This window comes from Hirsutella rhossiliensis (assembly GCF_020360975.1).
Source record: "Hirsutella rhossiliensis strain HR02 chromosome Unknown scaffold00004, whole genome shotgun sequence".
In the NCBI taxonomy this organism is placed as follows: domain Eukaryota; kingdom Fungi; phylum Ascomycota; class Sordariomycetes; order Hypocreales; family Ophiocordycipitaceae; genus Hirsutella; species Hirsutella rhossiliensis.
The window spans coordinates 3,511,004-3,521,638 of NW_025408670.1; the positions used below are offsets into that span (position 1 = coordinate 3,511,004).

Below are 10,635 nucleotides of genomic sequence, written 5' to 3' on the forward strand. Positions count from 1 at the left end.
TAGTATATTTATAAGTCTAAATAGTATTACTAGATATTCGAATAGTCTAAATTTCGTTTTAAAGGCTATTATCTATTTATATCCCTTTTTTATACGTATTAAGTTATAGGCGCCTTTAAGATCGAGGGCTATAAACTATGTTTTACTATATAGTCGATCTTATAGTTCTAATATAAGCGGTAATAGTATTCGGTCCTTTATTATAATATCGTTTAGGCGTCTATAGTCGATAACTAGTTATAGCTTACCGTTTTTCTTTAGAATAAATATAACTAGGTAGCCTACTTCGGATATTAATATTCGTATATATCCCTTTTATAGATTCTCGTCGAGGTAGTCGCGTAGCGTTTATTGTTGCTTTTCGTTTAAGTTATAGATCTTATAGAAAGTCGGCGTTATTCTATCCTTAAGACAAATTTCGTGGTCCTATTAGCTATATTCGGGTAACCCTATCTTAAGTTTTTCCTTAAAGAGTTTATTATATTTCCGGTATTCCTAGGGGATGTTCTTTATTCTATCTTATAGGCTTTATTCTTTCTTTTAAGAGCTAGTTTCTCTTAACTTAAGCTCTTTATTAATTTATTTAAGGTCTTTCCTTAGAGTAGCAATAACTCTTTAGATCTTTATATTATATCCTTTATTCTATTTATATCGGATGCTAGGTTATATAGCCGTGTTAGTTAGTACGTAGGTCTTATTAGTCGATTTTATTATATCTACCGGTTCGGTTACTATTTTCGTTCGTATCGCTAAAGCCCGTAATAATTTACTTAAACGGTTATCCCTTTTATCCTATTTAGTAGCTAAATTATCGTAAAATTTACTTTCTCCTAAATCTACTAGTCCTAGAAACTTACGTCTTCGTTCTAATATAGCTAGCTAGTTTTCTAGTTAATTAGTAGGTTGCTCTCCTATAGCTATAGAAGCCTTAATATAAGGTCGTGTTCTCTAATATCTATAATATCGAAGTTAACTTATTTATCGTAGCCCTAGATATTAATATCGAGGTAATTAATCTCTATATTAATAATTCTATTATTATAGTTAAAGGCCTCTCCTTTAATATTCGTAAGTTTATATAGATCCTTCTTATATCTCTATATAAGTCGGTAACTATTAACGACTCTAGGTAAAACGTAATTGCCTATCGCGCTATAGTTTAAAAGTATACGCGCGTAATATCCCGCGATTTAGATATCTAATACTATTTAGTTGCTATAGCTTGCCGTTGCTATATATAGGGTCCTTAGATCTTATTATATCGTGCTAGTCTATAGCCCTTTTATAGATAGCGTACCTCGTTTTTTACCTAGTCCTTATTTATTTCGTCTATATATTCTTCTTCGATTTATTGCTAGTATTATTTCTTTATTCTTTCGTCGCGTTAAGTTATTATTTAACTTGAGAGGCTAACTTCTTATAACTAGTTAAAGATTTCTTATTTCTCGACGCTATATCGTTTATACTAAGTCGCTTCGTAGTTAATTACGTAGTTTATATCGTAATTCTATTTGTTTTCGTACTAAAGGTTAAGTTTTCGTTCTATATCTTTCTATTTTTCGTGTAGTATTTCTATATCGATTTTTCCTTAGTCGAATACGGCCTATAGCCTTCGTACGTATTGCTAATAATCTTTTAGTGCACTATTATATCGTTTATACTATACTTATACTTTTTCGTATTTATAAACTCTATAGTTCGGGTATACGTATTCGTTATAATCTTCTTTATCGTATTTAATTCGTTGCGTAAGTCTTTAGAAGATTAATAGTTCGGGTGCCTTAGAGCGAGTAGCGCTATACTATTCTTCTATTTTAGCGTGTTTATAGATTTTATATATCTCTAAAAGACATCTCGTTAATAAACCGTAATTATCGCGGTATTTAAGTAGTATACCGTAATTAGGTTCTAATAATATAACTTAGTCGTTTAGGTAGCGTTAATCGATTTTCTAGTAGTCTAGTTTTATACTTAAGTAGGGTTTCGAAAGTACTTATCCCTCGAATCTAACTAGGAAGGCATTATATTATACCTTTATCTAGAAGTATATTATATAGTCTAAGTAGACGTATAAGGTCTATAAAATATACTTATGCTCTTCGTAACTAAGTACTATTCTTAGGTTATCTAAAAATTCTCCTCGTAGCTACTATTCTCGTTATAGAGCTATAAAAGTATCGACCGTGGCAATAGCTATAGCGTAGTCTTCTCCGTATAGTGCCGGTTTATATCGAACTATTATAGCTTATTAATTTTCCGTGAGAATTTAAGGTATTTATTAAGTTCTAATTTTAAGTATTTCTTCGAATTCTTCGAAGTATAGAGCGTGTTCTCCGATCGTAGCGTTTTCCCTTAGTAGTAAGGGTAGTAGTATAAGTTCGTTCTCGTCTTCCGTTTCTTTAGGTATTTCTTATTTTTTAGAGCTTATATCGTTAATACTTCGTTATTCCTCCTTAGGTTATTATCCGAGTTTTATAAGTATAAGGGCTGCGTTTATATCTTCTTTATTATATTATTTATAGACTACCTATTATTATTATCGATTTTTATTTCGTATATCTTCCTAGAATCGTTTGCCGTTCTTCTTAATCTAGTCTTAGGAGACTCCTTTAAGATAGGGGTATTCCGGTTCTATAAATTTAACTTATTTCTATATTTTAGGATCCCTTCGTTATATTATTATAAGGGTCTTCTTTAGTAGCTTTAGGAACTATCCGGTACCGTTCTTATCGCTTAAGTATACCGTGCATTCGTCGTCGTAGTATATAGTCTAACTAAGGAGTTTATACTTTAGTTCCTATCTATTAGTAGCGTTTAGGTGTTTCTTACCTTTTAGGGCTAGTGCTTAGTAGGTTTTCTTCTCCTTATAAGGTTATCTATATTCTTTAAAGTAATGTCTAAGTTTCCCGTAGTTAAAACACTTTCCTTTACTTTTCTATATTACGTTTAGGTCTATCCTACCTAGGTTAGTTATATAGGCGTAGGCAATAGGGGTTTCGCGCTTCTTTTTATAGTTAGCGTATCGGTTAAAGTTATTCCTATAAGAAGGGTTCTAGTTTCCTCTTCCTTATTTCTTTTCTTAGCGTCGCGTATACTATCTATTATCGATTCGTACAACTATAGCAATATAGTCCGAGAGGTTATTAGGTCGATTTTCCTTATAGAGCTCGTCCTTAACTTCTTCTTTAAGCCTATCGTAGAATTATAATATAAGAGGTTCGTCGTCCTAATTAAGCTTTAAGGTAACTTAACGGAACTTCGTAGTATAATCTAATACTAAGATCCATTATTAGAGTTCTCGAAGTTTCTATTTAGCTTCTCGTTCCTCGTTAGTTATTCTAAATACCTTTATAATAGCTTCTTTAAATCCTTAGAAACTAGCAAAGACTTTATCTATCTCGTTATCTTATCGCGCTAGTTAGTTATCGAGAAAATCCCTTATAATAAGTCTAAACTAAGCGAGTGCCGTTCTAGATAAACAATTTCCTACGTAGAGTACCTTTTCGACTAGGTCCGAGAGTTTAGTAGGGTAAAACCGGTAGTAGGCCTTAAGTTAGGTAAGAAAGTCTCGAAGCGTGCTATAAGTACCGTTAAATAGTCCTAGCTGTTTTAGTTTAACTGCTTCTCTAAGGTCCCTAACTTATCCGTTGCCTCCTCCGTTCTTAAGTAACTATACCTTATATCGAAGGGTAATAATCTCGCGTATTATATCCTAAGGCGATATAGTAGCTCTAGAGTTAGTTAATCTAGCTTGCTATATAGGCATATTAATAGTTGCGATATTGCTTAGAGTAACGCGGTATTATACTAAATAAGAGCTTTTAACGTATAATAACTAGTATTATTCCTAAGGGATAAACCTATCGGGGGGTTTATATTAGTAGATATAATAGGGCGTGGTCTAAGTAATAATATATATATTACGTTAGTAATAAGTCGGAGGTCGTAGACTATAGACTATAACTAAGTAATTAGAATTAGAGATAGAATCGTAATAAAGATCTATATTAAAAGCTAGAGAGCTATCTATCTAAAGGAGTAAAAGTAGGTAGCTATATATACCCGTAGAGACTATCCTTAGATTATAGTCCTAGCCGTGATCCCCTTCGTAGCTTACTATGGCTTACTTATAAGCTATGCTCTTAAGTAGTAATCTATCTATATAAGGCTTACTTAGCTTACGTATGCTCTAGGTAAGCTAAGCCTAAGTAACTTCTCATCCTAACTATTGTTCCGAGCCGCCTTGTTACGTAAACGTGGCCGGCTCTCCTACGACCTGCTAACCGTGGTCGTAATACCTAGGTAACTAAGTTATATATACTAAAGAACGCCGTCTCCTTAGGCTACTAAAAGAGGGTCCTTAGAACCTACCCTCCTTTAAGTAAGGAAAGCTAACTTCTTAAGAGATTCCTTTTTAAGGATAGGTTAGAATTTAAGAATAAATTAACTATATTTCTCCTTAATAAGCTTAATCGTTTAATTCTTTTAAACTAGCCTCGTAGGCTTAGAAGTTATATCTTAGAAGATTCCTTCCTCTTAAAGAAAGTAAAAGGAAATTAGCCTCGTTAAAAATTAAAGGTAAAAAGCTACCCTTTTTCGTTAAAGAATTTATATAGTCCTATTAAGTAATTTCATCGTAAAATTCACCCTTCTATACCCCTCTATCTATATAGTTAATTCCCCGGTAATAAGGTATTCCCTCTATACCTTCTTAAAGGACCTAAATCGTAAGAGTATATTATAGATATTAAGGGAAGTACTAGAGTTAAGGATAGCTAATTTTTATAGGGGATAATTAAAGGGCTCTAACGGTTAGTCTAAGCTTTATTAATCTATAGGTAAGACGAAAGCTAGATTTACTATACTAACGATTTTTCCTTAAATTTATAGCTTAAATAAAGGCAGCGGCGTTATTAGTTATTATTTCTTAGCAACCTAAATCTCGTCTATCTTCTTCTATAATAAAGGGTCCTCCTTAAGAGACTATTATATTATTTCTTATAGCATTTTTAAAGGGTTAAATCCTTTAGGTTAGTTTTCCTTAAAGACCTATTAGTATTATAATAACTAATAGCCTAGGGATTTATAGGCTAGGTAGCCGTTTCGTTTTTTAGTTTTCTATTTCTTCGAGGAATCCTCGTCCCGGTCCGGAAGGTCTACTTAAAAACCCCCCCTTTTTACCCCTTATTACTAATTTTAACGAAGAGGTTCGATTTCGACTAGTTCCCTAATTTTTCGACTAACGAAATAAAAGGTCTATTAGGGGACTAGTCGGGCCGGACGGACTAACGGGGCCGGGCCCAGAGTAGTAGGCGGAGCTAGGGCCGGGACTAGGGCAGCCGTTAAAGATAGGGTTAAGGCTCTCGAAGGAGGTAGAGCTAGAGGGGCAATAGCCGTAGTAGCGGGGGCCGTAGTAAGAGGGGCTATAGTAGCTATAAGGGCAGTAGGTCGAGCTATCTAGGTCGAGTGCTAGCTACGAAGGAATAAGACTACTTATTATTATACTTTAATAGCTATAAGGAACGGTGTTCCTACTATAAATAAAGCAGCTATAATATACTCTCCCGATTATATAAGCTAATAAGTAGTATATTAATTATAGATAAAATCCTATCCTATAGAGCAAGAATCGCTCGTTATTTTGCATGTTATTATATATTAGACGGGTTGCCCCGGTTATCGTACAATCGGGAATCGAAGGAACAGAGCTAACTTAGAATGCTAGCTAAGACCTCTTAAGAATACCGGCACGACCAACCTCCTTTAAACACGAATATCAGTGGAACCAAGACACTTCTAGATTCACTCGAGGTATCACGGAATTCCTTAGTCTTAGGGCTATACGGCAGCCTAAATCTGGTCCCGAAAGGTTCTTCCGTTTAGCTATAATTGTCTATATAAGACAGCATGTCCGCTAGTAGATAGAGAGAGAATCATTAACTTAAACACCTCTTCTACATACTAATACACTACTAATAAATTCCGTTGAAAATCCTATCTTATACTCCTTCTTCCCCTCTATTACGTAGTCTTACGTGATTCCTTAATTTCCTAAAATTCCGCTTTTGCTTATATACCTTAAGAATAGCCTCTTTATTTAGTTCCCGGCTAGCTTCTTAAAAGATAGTCGAGTAACCGTTACTAATAGGTTTTATTAGTAGAGATATATCCTATAGCTACTAGCTAGAAAGAGTTTCTATTAAAAAGTATTAGTTAGCTTCCTCGAGGATCTCTTCTTACTTAGCTAGCTATAAAGAAGCTAGTAGGCTCCTAGTAGAAAAGGCTCCTAGGTATACTATATAGGTCTTCTTAATATAGTTAGTTATATAGCCCCTTAAGGGAGCTATTAAGGTCTTAAGCTTTTAAAGCTACTACTTAGGGGTCTCTTCTTCTTAAAGAGAGATTAGCTTTATAGTACTAACAGATTCTATTATTACTATATATATAGTAGTTAGCAGCTTTATCTTATAGAGGTATTCCTTATAGTAACTCTTATAGTTACCTAAGGTAGTAGAAAAAGCTCTTTACTATATAGAGGTTAGCTTAGAGAAGAGGGAAGCTCCCTCTATAAATTCCGTTGCCCTAGGATAAAGAGGGGGCTTAAGAGGGTCCTACTTATTAGAGAAGACTAAATTATAGATAGTTCTATCTATACGAGCCTATAGCTCCTTTACCTACTTATCTTAATCTTAAGGCTTTATAAGAATCGTCTTATAGATAATAAGGGCGGCTAAGGAATCGTTTTTCGATATTACTATAAGGGAAGGGTAGAAAAGTTAGTTAAAAATCGGCTTTTCTAGTATAAGAGGTAAAAGGAAGCTACGAGGGATATAAGAAAGGTGCCTTTTATAGTAGCGGGAAGGTATAGGAACTCTATTCCTCCCGGGTTTTTAACTATCGTATAAAGAGATATAAGAAGTATATAAAAAATATATAAAGGTAAAAGTAAAAGTAAGGGGTTAGATAGAAAGGGCAAAGTCATTTAATTCTTATAAGGGCAGTAATTATAGTAAGGGAGTAATTATTATATTACCTTAATTATCCTTCTTTCTTCTATCTAACGCCCCTCTTTATACCTATCTAGTATCTTAATTAATAAAGAAGATCTTACTTAAAGAAGCTATTAATATCCTCTTAACTACCGAGCTTTTTGCCGGGTTTTCCCCTCTATTCTAGCCGTTACCGGCTTATCCGTCTTATCTCTCGCTACCTCTATAAGAGGCTATCGCCACTTCTGCTTTCCCTTATGCCCCTACCCTCTTCTCTGCACCTCCTTTTAGCTCCTTCTTCTAAACCGGTTTTTCAGCTTCCTAGGTCCCTCTTGCCACGGGATATCTCCGAGAACTGCGAAATCAGGCCACGCTTCGCGACAACTGTCGCCCCAAAAACAAGAGCCGATGACTCCTACGAACACCCCAGGAGCTAGAGAAGCGCTCCTCCGGCAAGCCCCACGCGAGCACCTTCCGAATTGCAGGTGCGAAGATGCGCACAGCAACCGGACGACCCTCCAATTCGGCTCCACGAGCAGCGACAGCGCCGACATCGACTAAGGAGATGCTATAATAGGAGACGCAGCATATGAAACCAATACCGATAAACTGGACGACCTGCCTAACGCTGAAGGCCTAGTAGCAACGGTTGCCCACGCGGCAGAGAGCCTTATCGCCAGCTAGATAGAATCATAACAGGCAAAGCTGGCCGTCTTCCGCGCATTCTGCACCGCCTTCGACTAGACGGCTACTTAGTTTACCTCGGGCCACGCGCTTACCTTCGCGAAGGACTTCTCGCGCGACTTTATAAGCTACTAGGACAGCGCGCTTAACGGCGTGCCTACACGCGCCGGTAAGAACGTAGCTAACACGACCGCACCGACCTGCGCCGATATGGCCTATAAGAGTATGGCGCAGACAGGAGGCCCCATCCGCCAGCCTCGACCCACGGCACCGGGAGGCCCCTCTGGTCTAGCCGCCTAAGGATGACTAGCGTGTCCTCTTGTGGCTCGACGACAAGTCCCCGCAGAGCACGGAAGGGAAGGTGTGCCGGGTGTGCGGAGAGACGGCCGGGGTTCTAAGGTGCAGCCGATGCTAGGCGGTGGCGTACTACGGCAGGGAACACCAAAAACAGGACTAGAAGACGCATAAAAAGGGATGCAAGCTAAAGGCTAGCTAGGCAGAAGCTACACGGGTACCGATATACTTAGAAAGAAGAGGAGAAGAAGGCAAATAGGAAGAGCATAAAGAACACTAAGAAGCACTATAAGAATTGCGGGTCGAACTCCGGTAGGCTAAGATCGATAGCGATAAGCAAAACATAATAATGCGAGAAACGAAGGCTGACCTGCAGTGGTGGAACTGTGATCTTTAAGCTCTGGTACGGGATTTAGTTGGCAATAGTAACGGCTAGCAATAGCTCGGTGCTGTGTTAGATATCTTAGGGTGCTCGATCGATCTAATTAGTTGACCCCGAGATAGCTGCTACGGAACGGGGACTGCCCCTTAGTATACCCGCAATATTACGAATTTCGCAATAGAGCACTATTTTCGCAGTGTTAATGTTTGTGCGGGCTTTAAGAATAAGAGCATTAATCTACTTATAGTAGAACTTATCTAGTCTAGACGGTATTCGGCGTTAAGTATTGTTAAAAGATTCTGGATATGCCTAGTGAAAGTGGAACATGCGGGGAAAAGGATTTAAGAGAACGGCAGTGGGACGCTGCTCTACCCCTGCAAGGTAAGCTGCGTCTAACTTCCGGGTAGCGTCGCGGCCTGAGGCAGAAGACGCCCTACGTTAAGGTTAAGCCAAGTACGCGTCCGGTAATTAGAGCACGTAAAGCACACGGCGTCAGCTATAGCTGTGCTATAGATGTCGGCTGGTGCTCCGGTACGAAAATTGGGGCATTCCTTTTAGCAATAGTAGCTTTAACCCTTAAACCCACTTATTGGCGAAATAAATCTTGTTTTTTTATCCCTAAAAAAGATTATATAAAGTGCTTATGTGACTATGTAGCGATAGCGCAATACTAAAGGCTGAAGTTCTGGCAACTACATTCGAGCCCTCGCAATATCTACCAACACTGCGGGGTGCTCGGCTGACTGCATACGACATACCCTAACCCGATGCATATCTCTCCGCTAATAGATACCAAGGTTACCCGGCGGGGCGAAAAACACGCTGTCGCTCCCCGTGCCCTTTTGCCTACTGCTGGACCGGCGGTGTTTTTCTTACACTGGATGCTGTGCCAGACGACAATGGTGGCTTGAAAGTCGTTGTCACGGGGATCGGACGACTAATATTCTAAATAGGCTTAGCGCATTATACTAATCAGCAAACCCTTTTGAAGTGTTCCTCCGGGGTCGCCGATGGTCTACATCATGTGTCATGTGATGGTCTCAGCCACAGCGCTACGGCCCACATAGACAAAAAAGACCACGCCCCCTTGGCAAAGTGGCATTTTATTTCTCCAAACGCTACCCTCTAAACGTTATGTGAGTCTCCGTTGGCTGACGCATCGTGATCTATTTGCATTTTTCACACTCGATAATTGAATATGGAACCCGTCAGTCGGCATTTGCAAACGATCAAACAAAATGCCGAAGATTTCCAATCGAGATTCCCTCTAGTTGACAGGTTTCGGCCTTCGTTCGCACCGGCTCACGGGGCTGAGATCGCAACACTTATCAGCCCAACCATCTCCTACTACTATACGACAAAGGTTTTCGTCAAAAGGCAGCCTCACCAAGATGAGCTCGGTCTAGACGTCTACGGTAACCCGATGATCAATCCCTATATCGCGGACCGTCTACGAAACGAGGCCGCCGCGCTTCAATTCATCGCCAAGCATACTACGATTCCCGTGCCAGAATTTCTCGATCTGTGGGAGGACAACGGACTCGTATATTTGAAGACCGCTCTTGTTGGAAATGGTGTCGAGCTGCAACATGTGGACGAGACTCTACTCTCTACGGCCACCAAGAGTGTTACGGCCCAGCTCGAATCGGACATTCTTCCTCAGCTCAGGCGTCTAAGGCGGAATTTCATGGGCAGTCCCAACCCAGAGCTGCCAGTGATACCCCCACGTCGACTTTGGGACTGGAAAGAGAAGCGAGTTTGGCCATTAATGACAAAGGATACGGATGAATACGTCTTCTGCCATACGGATCTGGACCGACAAAATATCCTAGTGGACCCGAACACTTTCAAGATTTTGTGCATCTTGGACTGGGAGACGGCTGGCTTTTTCCCTCAAGAATGGGACCTTCCTTACTGGACGGCGAATGGACCGCGGGAGAAACACCAGATGTCCATGGAAGCTAAACGCTGGGAAATCACCTCCTTCGATTTCCCAGGCACTATTCCAAATGGTGCTCTTAGTCCCGCGAGCATTCAAGTGTAGCTCAGTTGAAGACAACTAGTCGTTTCACTACGTTCTTCGTTCGGCATAGGGTATAAGTTCTGTCACGCGTAGAAGCAGATCGCCAAGACAATTCGGAAGTAGATTGAGGGAAAACGGAGGGTTTCGGTGTAGTAAATAATCATTTCCTCTCAAGAATCATCAGGCCCCCACTCCTCTCAAGTTGATTTTGTCCTTGTGCAGAAACGAATGTATATCTAGCGAGCGGCAAGCTTGTATCGCTG

General features: G+C 39.3%; 1 protein-coding gene across 1 annotated transcript; it reads left to right on the forward strand.

Annotated features, from left to right (window-relative positions):
• Positions 1-9,547: 9,547 nt before the first annotated feature.
• HRG_04636 (phosphotransferase enzyme family domain-containing protein) lies at positions 9,548-10,393 on the forward strand (the record flags this gene model as incomplete). Its single annotated transcript, XM_044863107.1, has 1 exon — positions 9,548-10,393. The coding sequence occupies one exon, from the start codon at positions 9,548-9,550 to the stop codon at positions 10,391-10,393; it is 846 nt and encodes a 281-aa protein (XP_044721721.1).
• Between the last annotated feature and the right edge of the window lie 242 nt (positions 10,394-10,635).